Source organism: Ornithorhynchus anatinus, chromosome 9 (assembly GCF_004115215.2).
Source record: "Ornithorhynchus anatinus isolate Pmale09 chromosome 9, mOrnAna1.pri.v4, whole genome shotgun sequence".
Lineage (NCBI taxonomy): Eukaryota > Metazoa > Chordata > Mammalia > Monotremata > Ornithorhynchidae > Ornithorhynchus > Ornithorhynchus anatinus.
In genome coordinates, this window is record NC_041736.1 from 10,324,790 (window position 1) to 10,336,902 (window position 12,113).

The following is a 12,113-nucleotide window of genomic DNA, read 5'->3' on the forward strand; positions in this document are numbered from 1 at the left end:
AGTAGCATGCAGTTGAAGGCCCACAGTCAGTCCCAAAACAGTAACTTTACTGAGTGACTTGGTAAATGTGTTGAAGGATGCAGGGTTATAGTTTGGAATATGGCTGGCAGCACCTTTGAAGCCCCCCCCCCCCCCCCCCCCCCCCCCCCCGCATCTAACTGCTGAGGAGTGATTTGAGGCAAATGACAGTGAAGGAAGTCTATTCCAGCATGCTTGCATGTTGATCCAGAAAATAAAGGTCTTTATTTGAAGAGGATGATCATCAAGTTAATAGTAATAATAATACTCCCTCTAAACTGTGAGCTCATTGTGGGCAGGGATTATCACTGTTTCTTGTTGTATTGTACTTTCCCAAGCACTTAGTACAATGCTCTGCACACAGAGAGCACATGATGTAGTACAATCGAATGAATGAACAATAATGATGATGCGTGAGGTATTCATTAAGGGTTACTGTGTACCAAGCACTAAGTGCTGGGATAAATACAAGGTAATCAGATCAGACCCAGTCCCTGCCTCACTTGAGGATCACAATTTAAGAGGGAGGACAAGTATTGAGTCCCATTTTAAAGTGAGGAAACTGAGGCACCGAGAAGTGAAGTGACTTGTCCAAGGTCACACAGCAGGCAATTAATAGTCCTTGCTATTTTAAATATTAACTTAATCTTTATGTTCCTCTAAATATATTTTGTATCTTGCCCATTAACTTACCCATCCACTGTGATCCTTCTGTCAGCCTTTTTCCTGTGGGGCTAGGATCATACCCAGGGCCATCCCTGCCGTCAGACCTGTTGTCCAGTGGTGGTGTGTGCCATCCTTAGGTCCTGGCTGTTTTCTTTCCTCCCCCCCATCTTCCCACTCAAGATGGTTCTGTTGGAGGCAATCAGGACCTTGAAAGCATGTCTCCCTGGGCCAGCAACCACAGCAGCAGAAGGGAATATATGACACAGCCTTAGGAACAGGGTAATCCGTCATATCCTCTTTTCAGTTTTATGTGAAGGGCCATTGCAGGATAATTAAGGCTGTACTGTTTTCCTCATGCCACCATTTAATTGTGCTTTTTATAGACTAAGTAATTCTAAAATTTTAAATATTTCCAGAAATTTTGTTCTATTTAGGCATAGTTGAATTTTATAGTCCAAATGTGCTGATCGCCAACTCAATTCATATATTTCTTTTCCTCCCCAGCCTTCTCTTAGAAGATTCTGAGGACGAAGAAGGTGATTTATGTAGAATTTGCCAGATGGCAGCTGCCTCTTCTTCTAACCTTCTTATAGAGCCTTGCAAATGTACTGGGAGTTTGCAGTATGTTCACCAGGAGTGTATGAAAAAATGGCTACAGGCCAAGATTAACTCTGGTAAGATTTAACCACTTAAAGACAATAATTATAATTACGGTATTTGTTAAGTACTTACTATATGCCAAATGCTGAACTAAGTGCTAGGGAGGCAGAGCCCCAGTGTCTGCAGTAGGCTTGGGCTCCCGGGACTTCTCCCCTAATTTTGGGGGGCACTTAGGTACACATTCTGTGGACCCCATTACCTAAGCACTAACTCCTGTAGCTATCCTCCTGTTCTAGAGTTGCAGTGTCGCCTAGTGGAAAGAGCACGGGCCTGGAGTCAGAGGACCTGGGTTCTAATACCAGCTCTGCCCCTTGGCTGCTGGGTGACCTTGGGCAAGTCATTTTGACAAGTGCTTCAGGCCATGACCCAGTCTGTGGGGAGGTGACTCGGACAAGGCTGGAGCGGTGCCTGTGCTTCTTAACACCTTGGGCCACTGCCCAGATTGACAGTACAAAGTAGAATTCCCAGCAGTCTTTTCAGCTGAGACAGTTGACTTAAGCTAACATTCTCCATGCTTGAGTCCTAAAAGTTGTGCCTTCTCTCTCCCTCTTTTTCCTTTTCCTTTTAAGTCAGGTCAGGTGCACCCACACTGGGATAAGAAAAAAAAAACTAGCAGCAAGCCAGATATCAGCCCCGCTACTCACTGGGTGTGGCCCAGGCCCAGAAGTTTGACTCAGAATGCAGAATAGGAACCTCAGTCACAATAAAATCATGGAAAAATGCCTGTGTTTTTTCCAGCTATTCACAGGGTTTGGTAGAAATAATTCTCTTATACTCCTACACAGATCAGCTTTTGGTAGCTCTCAAATTCTTTGACTGTGAGGGTCTTCTGTAAAATGTGTAAAATATTCATTTCCAAGATGGATTTTTTTTCCATCCAGACTTCTCCTCCCGAACCCTGAAGTCTTACATTTTTGGTTGCAGTGTCTCTTCTAGAAGTTATAATATTTATGAATGTTTACTTGGTACAGTGCCTGTTGCAACCGCTTGGGAAGCACAGATTGAAGAAGTGCTACGCTCCCTGCCCATAAGAAGCGTGCATTCCATAATAAATGCAAAAGCCAACACAGTGTGGCTCATTTTTCTGTTCCACAGGTCTTCCTGTGTGTGCCCGACTTATTCTCCACTTGAGCACCTCGCCTCCCTTTCTTGTATATTGCCAGTTGCGTGCTAAAGGAGTTATTCATATTGCTTGCTAAGAGGTTTTCCCTCTTGATTGTGGCTGCAAAATAGAAGCACTTTCTCATTTTGATGTGCCCTGCATATTACCACCCCTCCATTTAGAACCTCACAGCTCTCAGCTCTGTAAAGAATAGCAGCTAACCCATGCCCGATCTGAAGGCCAAGTTTGGGAGCTGCATCCTCAGGTGTGGTGGCTGGGAGGAACCGGATGGGCATATCTGGGGAGAAGGAGTGGACCTGAGCTGTGCCAAATGACTTCTTTCATTAGCCCTAAGAATGAGGGTCAATGTGTTGCAATAAGTCAATCAAATTCTTAAATGCGGAGTGCCTCCGGACTTTGCCATCAATGTGCATACCTCCTCCAGGAGACCTTCCCAGAATGAAGCCCCCCCTTTCCCTCTGCCCTTCCTCCCCTCAGCACTCTGCTTATTTGTATATGTTATTACCCTAAATATTTTGTTAATGAGGTGTATATCTCCATGATTCTTTTTATCTTGATGATGTCTTGTTTTGTCCTGTTTTGCTTTGCTATCTGTCTCCCCCATTTAGACTGTGAGCCCGTTATTGGGCAGGGATTGTCTCTATCTTTTGCCGAATTGTACATTCCAACTGCTTAGTACAGTGCTCTGCACGTAGGAAGTCCTTAATAAATACTATTGAATGAATGAATATGCACCAGCCCAGCTGGTGATGATGCAACTAATGAGAAGAAATGCTAATTTACTACTTTGAGCACTATTACCTGATTGTTCTTATCTGTGCGGTAGATAGTTTGATTGTCATGAAACTTTAGGAGAAGGGACTGTACTGACCTTGTATTCTCATTTTTCTGCCAGGTTCGTCTTTGGAAGCAGTAACCACCTGTGAGCTCTGTAAAGAGAAGCTGCAACTTAACCTGGAAGATTTTGATATTCATGAACTCTATAGGGCACATGCAAATGAACAAGTTAGTATATTTTGCCTAATTGGTAAGTGTCTGTACAGTGTTTCGAGGATAACTTTGGATGAAAAATCCAGTTGATCCAGTTGTGGTCAATGTCCTGCATAACAGAATGCCATTCATAAGCACTCTTTCCCTAATGTAATCTTAAGTTTCCCTGAGCTAAAAACATCCATATTTTGTAAAACATGGTTTCATATCTCACATAGCCAGTCTCCCATTTAAGTTTTTGTTAGTTGTAGTCCACTTTTAGGGACAGTTTGATTCCTATATTTATAATGAGGTGCTGAAAAATGACAGTGAACCAAGAAGGCATTTTTTCCACATGAAATAATGTAGTTTTGAAGACCTTTATTTTCTTAAAACTTCTAGACAGATTGTTAGAACAAAGTAAAAAGTATACCACTTTTAACATCCAATTGGATTTACTTCAACCAGTGTGTTGAGAAGACTTCATGGATCATAGAGAAACTGGTCTAGTTTCAGGGCTTATATGTGCTTTCTTGCTTCCATAACAAATAATTGCGGAGATATGAATTAGATCCCCCAAGGAAACAGTGAACAACTGCAGTTTGTCCTTCACTAGAGTTGCCAGGGATGGGTGTCCTGCAAAACTTCCCAGTGGGCATGAGCAATATTGACTGTGCATCTGTTTTGATTCTCCTAGAACTATATGTGACTGATGTTTTCTCTTTTTTGCTTCCCTTTTTCATTCAAGGCAGAGTATGAATTTATCAGTTCTGGTCTGTACCTAGTTGTGTTATTGCACTTATGTGAACAACGTTTTTCGGACATGTTGGGAACCGCAAGTGAAGCTAACACACATGTCCGGGTAAGTAATGTTAGGGCAGAGTTGGGGGATTCTTGCCCAGGGAGAAATTTCTTTGGGGGAAATTCTTCCTTAAAGTGCTATGTATTTTTAAAAAGACATTTTTATATCTGCTGCCTATAAAATGATTAATTCTAGAATCTCTCAAAATACTTCTCAGAAAAAGAAAAGTAATGCTTCTATTAGATCAAAAGATTTGAGTATTTTGGCTTTGAAATAAGGGTAAAAGGAATATTATAGAAAGTGCCGATATTTTATTTTATTCTATTTCAGACCTGAAAATCAAGTACAAGTTCCCATATTCAGCCTATAGCTTTGATGATAAGATAGTATGAAATTTTAGGGTTTTTAAAAAAAATTTCTTAGGTTGTCAAAAAAGATTGTTCTAATCAAAGAGTGTTGACAGAACCTCATAAATACAGTCAAAAATGCCCCACTGCCCATGGAATTTTCCCTAGCTCTTTACACGCTTGATTACAATGCTACCATGCTAATACATCAGCCAGAATTAACATCAATAGGTTGAAGTACAGTATTAGAGCTGTGAGTGACATTTTTAGTTCATGTTAAAAATTCTTATGTGCCTGCAGACTGATTTGGCCTATGGCTTTTGCATGATTTACTTTAAATTAGCATAAATAATTTTCATATAAACTATTAACTTCACAAAAATCCAAAGTTTATTGTTCTATTTCTTCTACAGTAGTAGCATCTTTTTTTTGTTTAAATTCATGTAGTGCCATGAATTGCCAGGAAAAAAGTAGGCTCTGGATTACTTAGGCCACCACTTCAAAAGAAAAGAGACCGTTCTTCCCTTCCTCTTCCTTTCTCCCTTTTTCTAACCCTCTTTTCCCCCCACCACCCAAAGTCAGCACTAGACACTTAGTTTTTTTCTTCTTGGAGGTTACACTAGGCGACATGCATAAAATTACCCTTTATTTTCACTCATTGCACTACTGTATTCTGATTAACTGAATGTAGTATTGAAAAATTGTCATAAAATGTTTAAAACATAGCCCTTAAATTTTTCTAATGAATTAGGAGTTGACTGTTCCAGTTCATCTTTGCTTAAGCCATTGCTCAAATATTATGTAATGAGTATTTTTATGATTTTTCAAGCCAAACAAGCAGGAGCAGCAATGACAGCATTCTTCATTTGAGAATGAGTATCGTTATATCAATAATAATAATAGTAATAATAATAGAGAAGCAGCGTGGCTCAGTGGAAGGAGCACGGACTTTGGAGTCAGCGGTCATGGGTTCGAATCCCGGCTCGGCCACTTGTCAGCTGTGTGACTTTGGGCAAGTCACTTAACTTCTCGGTGCCTCAGTTACCACATCTGTAAAATGGGGATTGAGACTGGGAGCCCCACGTGGGACAACCTGATTCCCCTGTGTCTACCCCAGCGCTTAGAACAGTGCTCGGCACATAGTAAGCGCTTAACAAATACAACAACAAAAACAAATACAATGTTGGTATTTGTTAAGCGCTTACTATGTGCCGAGCACTGTTGTAAGCACTGGGGTAGACACAGGGGAATCATGTTGACCCACGTGGGGCTCCCAGTCTCAATCCCCATTTTACAGATGAGGTAACTCAGGCCCAGAGAAGTGAAGTGACTTGCCCACAGTCACACAGCTGACAAGTGGCAGAGCTGGGATTTGAACTCGTGACCTCTGACTCCAAAGCCCGGGCTCTTTCCACTGAGCCACGCTGCTTCTCATAGTAATACTGTACTATCTCAATCAATCAGTGGATTTATTGAGGCTTACTCTGTGCAGCGCACTGTACTAAGTGCTTGGAACAGAATTAGCAGATATGTTCCCTGCCCGTAAAGAGCTTACAGTCTAGAGGATGAATTTAGAGTCTATCTCATATTCAGAAAGCACCAATCTCTGACCTGCTATGAGATTTTCTGGACCACCCTCCTCATTAAATTATCCCTGGCTGAGGTTATTAAGGAAAATGCCTAATCTGCCTGTTATGTTGGTGAGAAAGCTGAGGAACCCTGATGACGTACCCATGGTCCTGGAATTTGAACAGACATCTTCTGTCTGCCCATAGCAAAGGCACTAAGCCTGTACACTGAGCTCTTATTTTTAAGAAGAGAATCCAATATTTCCAAGAGCTCCCTATTGTCAAAAAAACAGAACTGTTCTTACATCTTTAGGTTAAATTTGAATGTTTACTTATTAAATCAGTCCCACGATAGAATTTAGAGAATGAATAGGGAAACATTGAATCCTAGATAAATAATGGAAAATGGTTATTGCTGTTACATTGTATCAAAAACGTTTGTTTCGTTATTTCAAATTGGGCATTTAGTTCTGCACTAACTGGCTTGAGGCTATCTAGTTCAAACTGAGCTATTTGTAACTCCCAAGTTGCAGAATAGCAAAATCGCTAGAAGAAATGTACTTGACAAAGGGTGGACTAGCACTGATTGGGATGAGCAGCCCGCAGTCCAGTTAACACAATGCAAAGCAATGAGTGGAAAACGGTTTTTGAAGTAGTGAATATTCATTTTCTAACTGGATTTTAGTTTTTAAAATGTAAATCCTAGTAGGTTTGTATTTTTCATGGCTGTCATGAGAATCGTCAGAGCTAGAGTTCTAATGGCCTGAATTAATGATTAACAATTTTGTTAAAGAAAAAATGAACCTCCTGTACTGAACCTCTCTACAGATCCATTTTCAACATTTAAACTACTGTATTTCTTTCTGCATTGTTTCTAGTTTATTAACCTTGCAAGAACGCTTCAGGCACATATGGAAGATCTCGAAAGTAGGTGGCATTTCCCATCCCCAGATGTATTGAATTTATTTTTGCAATTAAACCAACAGAAAGAAAATTTCACTGTTCCTTTTAGAGAGCATATTACATAATTGACAAGCCACAGCGGTTTGTCTGGCTTGACATACTTTCATAAGATGCAAGAAGGGTCTATGGGTTCAGTTGATGTAGATTTCTGGAATTTAAAAGTGGGTACTGGTGCTAATGAAACTGAATTGTCATTTTAACGAATGCTTTTTACATTACAGTAGTACCTCAGGAGTTTGAGGTTAAATATTGCCTAATATCACCCTTAATGAGTGCTGGTTTAGCCAAGTATTGGGAGGATTTTATGCATAACCTGGACAAACAAATGTTTGGCAATTTTGGGTTGGTAGATTTAAAATCCTTGGAATCGTGAATTTTTGGCTGGCATGGAAATCTTATCCATAAAATAAGACTTATATAGTGTAGTGGTGATCATTTGATTTCTTTGTAGATATTATTGATTGGGTTTCTGAAGTTTGGTCCCATCAGCACCACACAGAAGGCCTCAGATTCTACTGCAGACCTGAAGATTTCACTGCATATTCCCTTCTCTAGATCATCTAGAAGAATATCAAACAAAAGTGGTGTTAAAACCAAGTCACTGAGTATAAAAAATCAAGGTTTATGCTATATTTTCCATTGATGACTAGCTTCACGTAATAAAGATGACCCATGCAGTTTTTCAGTTATCCAAAAACGACCCCACAACCCCGATCAACCCCCACAAATCACTCGTCTAGGAGCAGGGTAATCAGGGAATGTAGAAGGGCAAGTTACGGGGAGAATCCCACTGGATTCTCAAGGAGTGAGCTGTGACACTTCCCATTTTATTTCTGTGCCAAAGTGAAATTATATTTTCCTGCCCTGTAAATGATGCTGGCAGAAGTAATTTGACACATTCAGTCTGGAGGACAGTCAAAGTCATGTCGTGGCAAAGGTCAGTGCAATTAAAGAATTTGAACTTCAAGTCGGAAGCCCCTGGCACAATTGGAAATCTTTTCCATGATTACTGGGTAAATCTGTGACTTGGCACAAGAAATTCCTATTTTTGATGCAGTACAGCATCTCGCATGTTAGAGAAATTTTGTATTTAATTTATCTTAGACAATAATGGATGTAAATGAATGAGTCTCTAACCTTGAAGCTAGACTACTTTACTGAAAGCAAGGGAAATATACACACGGGATTCAGTCTAGGATATAAAGTCTTACAGAAGTGCGTTTATTGTCAGGAATAGGAAGATATGATAAAAATAATTAAAGGCATCATGTTGAATGCAAGTTGAGCAATTTCATTTTAATCCCCAAGACTACACACTGTTAAAAGAAATGATTCTTTTGTACACCCTTTCCACCTGCCAGCCCTCCCACCCTCTCCTGGTAAATAGGGTCACGCTGGAGCAGTGACAATATACTGACAGCAGGGTCAGTATCTCTCATTTCCTTAAAGTTGAAAGTTTGTGCATTTGTGGTCACCTCTATCTGATATGCCAGCAACAAAATCAAGCAGCACCTCCTCTTCTTCCTTTTCCCTCCACTTTCCCTGTATCTCCCATAACCCAATTCTTGATTCTGCTGTTTTCTAAGAAAAGGTTCTAGAATTAAATTTACCAGAAAAAAAAGAGTGCATGCCCCCCCATCCATTTCTGTGGGAAATGTGACAGTTTGATGTTCTTGGCAAATCTATTTTCTGCATCTCTCTTTGAAAAACATACCGCACATGTAGTCTGTACTTATCTTTCTTTCACTATTGATTCACCCAGCTTGTTAAAAAAAAATTCTTGGGACATCGTGGTTTGACTTCTCTATTCGCTGTTTTTAGTCCTGCTACCTCACTACCTACAACTCATCTCTTATGAGGGTTTGGGAAAATCACCTAGACATTTTTGTTGTTTTTTTTCAGCAGCATTCAGTGAATGATGGAACTTTACATTTCTATCACTGGAAAAGATACATCTAATTTAGTATGAAATATGCATTTTAGGCTGCCCTACCTATGTGATCCATCATACCCCTATCCTAAATTCCCCCCCCCCCCCAGCCAACCTCTTGTAACCCCTAATTATGCCCAGCTCTCATAAAACATGGGGTTTGCATTCTTGAAAACCCCTCATTAAGGAAAATTTGACTGTAGTACTCATGGTGTCTGTCGCCATGCCCTCACAGGCCATTTCTCCCTACACCGCAGCATCCTGGCTCTAGACAGGCTCAACTTCGAACATTCCTTAACTCCCCAATAATGTTCTAGTTTAATTAGGTGTACTTGCAAGAGGTCAGATTCAAGAACTTAATAAGAAATGCCAACCTGGGTCAGACCACTGGTCCATCCAGTTCAGTATTCTGTTTGTCCCTAGCATTCCTGTATCACCGACGATGGGGAAAGAAGCGTTTTTCTTTTTTGAACCTGTCACATTTAAGTAACAAGAGATGCTCTTAGGTAGATGGGGATGTACTTCCTTTGGATAAGCATAGTAATGTGCTATCCTAAAAGTTAAAGGATAATGGAAAGTTCTGTCTAGTATTTGAAGCCATCTTCTCTGGTCTTTTGTGTGGAATGAATGTTATAAACCAAACTTAAAAATAGTAGGTTCACTGATTTCCTCAGGCCACATCCTTATTGACCCATTCTCCCCACAGACTGTGTTAGACTAACTCTTACTGGTCCTTAGTATGACAATGGATTTTACCAATTTGTCAGGCCCAGAAGTGAGATTCACTAGTAGATGCCCAGAGTCAACTCTTGAGCTGTTCCAGTGGAAGGGGAGTTCCATTGGCTGTCACTCCTCCAGTACAGTGACCACGGGTCAAGATAAATTACATTTGTCCTACCAAGTTCTTACAGACTTTCTGAGGTGGATGACATCTGTGATTTACCTGTATCTAATTTGTCTAGTTGGTCTAAAGGTTCCTCTCTGGTTACCATAATTCGATTCCAGTCTTTTTGCATAAGAAAAACAGTTGGAAATGGGAACCTTCCTGGCACCATCCTTAATATAAACTAAACTGTATTCTCATCTTTGGATTCATCATTAAATGGCACCATATTTCTTGGTAGTTTTAGTGTTGCTCACAAGGCATTCTTTAGACTCCTTTATTTGGTCACCTAATCAATCACCTGTTTGCACCTGACCTGTCACTTTGCCTTCCTGTTATTCAGATGAGTTCTATCTTTTTGAAATGTACCTTTCCTTTAGCCTGTAAAAGGTAATCTATATAAGGTGGGGTTTTTTTTATTTTTTAGGAGATCTCTGTAAACCTCATTGTGATGTTTTTGAACATTCTGAATTTGACCACATTTTGGATTTGGAATATTTTGCAAGTCATCTCTTTCCCTGCATATGTTCTTTAGTTTTATTGTTTTGGGACATTAATTGTATTATGTTCTTTCAACAGCTTCAGAGGATGATTCCGAAGAAGATGGAGACCACAACAGAACTTTCGACATTGCCTAATGCATGAAAAATGGAAGAACTGCAAAAAAAAAAATTGATTCAAATTGGTGATAAATCATCCTAGGTTAATTTGGGGAGGTGCTTATTAAAAATACAGTGGATGTCACTATATTTTTTTTTTCACGTATTGTGGAATTAAATTCTACTGCTGCCCTCTGGAACATGGCCAATGAATCTTATCTGTTCAGGAACTAGTAATTCAAAAGATTTCCCCTTGTAGTGACTGCGAAAGTGTTAGCCTTGTTTCAAAGTATTTAAGCAACGTTTCTTTCTCCCTTCCCCTCTCCTCCCTCCTCATTTTGTGTTCTAATTACTGTAGTCAAATTATATTCATGGAAAATCATTTTATTCCCTTGGTAGTAGAGAGAGATGGGAAAAGTACTATTACAGGTTTTAGAAGGGAAAAACCATAAAACAAATCTCAGTGTTGAATTGCATATTAAGCTGCACACATTTTCCTTTAAAATGCCTTAAGCTGTTTGTTTTTAATGGTATTTAAGCGCTTACTATGTGCCAGGCACTGTACTAAGCGGTGGGGTAGATACAGGATAATCAGGATGGACACAGCTCCTGTCCCACACAGGGCTTGAAGTCTTAATCCCTGTTTTTTGCAAATGAGGTAATGGAGGCACAGAGAAGTTGTGACTTGCCCAAAGCCACACAGCAACAAGTGGCAGAGCCAGGATTGGAACCCAGGTCCTCTGACTCTCAGACCCATGCTCTTTCCAGTAGGCCACTCTGCTTCTCATTTGTCATCTCATTTTGATAAAAAATTGCTTCCAGTGTTTGAAAAAAGTTTCAGAAGCACTACAGTATTTGATTTCCAAATTTAAAAAACTGTAAATTCATTTAAAACAGCAATAAGATCTTGCAAGGGACTAAATAGCAAATATTTAAATGATGGTTTTTTATGTATTGATTTGGAAGTTACAGATTATATTTGATACATTATTCCTTAGGGAATCTTACATCTGTAAATTCTTGTATTTCAGCATTCCCTGCAGAAATGCAACCTGGCAAAATGCAGTACTACAATCCTAATTGGTTTGGATTAGTGAACTTTTTTAGGTCCCACACTCAATGTTGAAACACTGGTTATCAATGTGTTTTTTAGTGTTGTAACTTCTTTATAAATAAATAAGATGTATAACTCGTTTGCATTAGTCTTTCTTTTAAAACTTTAAATCTGCTTTCCTTATTACTAAATTTGGGAAAAAATGCATTTTTGTCTATCATAGTTCTTCTCATGGATGAGCCTAACCTGAAATGTGGTCCTGAAACAGACCACACCAGCAACAGATCACTGTCCACTTCTTTGAAGCTTTTTAACTATCTCAAATGTGGTTTCTTCTCTGTGGGAGGACTGAATTGAGGTCACAGATTAGTGAAGAGAAACCGTAAGTCATTGTGATTTCTGACTACCACTAAATCAAATTCCTACATCTTTAATCTGTAGATTTTTTAAAAATCAGGATAACAAGTCTGTCGAGATATACACCACTATACAACTTTTTCATTCATTTGTGATTGAAAAGACTTCAAACTA

At 39.6% G+C, this 12,113-nt stretch overlaps 1 protein-coding gene across 11 annotated transcripts in view; it reads left to right on the top strand.

The window, feature by feature from the left end:
• The window catches only part of MARCHF7 (membrane associated ring-CH-type finger 7), a 41,887-nt gene extending 31,159 nt beyond the window's left edge, over positions 1-10,728 (top strand). For 8 of the 11 annotated variants that reach the window (XM_029071813.2, XM_039913175.1, XM_029071810.2 and 5 more), the window contains 5 exons: positions 1,189-1,358; positions 3,363-3,472; positions 4,185-4,298; positions 7,032-7,080; positions 10,509-10,728. In XM_029071813.2, the coding sequence (XP_028927646.1) occupies positions 1,189-1,358; positions 3,363-3,472; positions 4,185-4,298; positions 7,032-7,080; positions 10,509-10,567 (502 nt within the window). In that variant the 3' untranslated portion in view covers positions 10,568-10,728. The remainder of the gene's footprint in view (positions 1-1,188; positions 1,359-3,362; positions 3,473-4,184; positions 4,299-7,031; positions 7,081-10,508) is intronic. The other 3 variants (XM_029071818.2, XM_029071811.2, XM_039913174.1) reach the window with 1 other exon arrangement.
• The last annotated feature ends 1,385 nt before the right edge of the window (positions 10,729-12,113 follow it).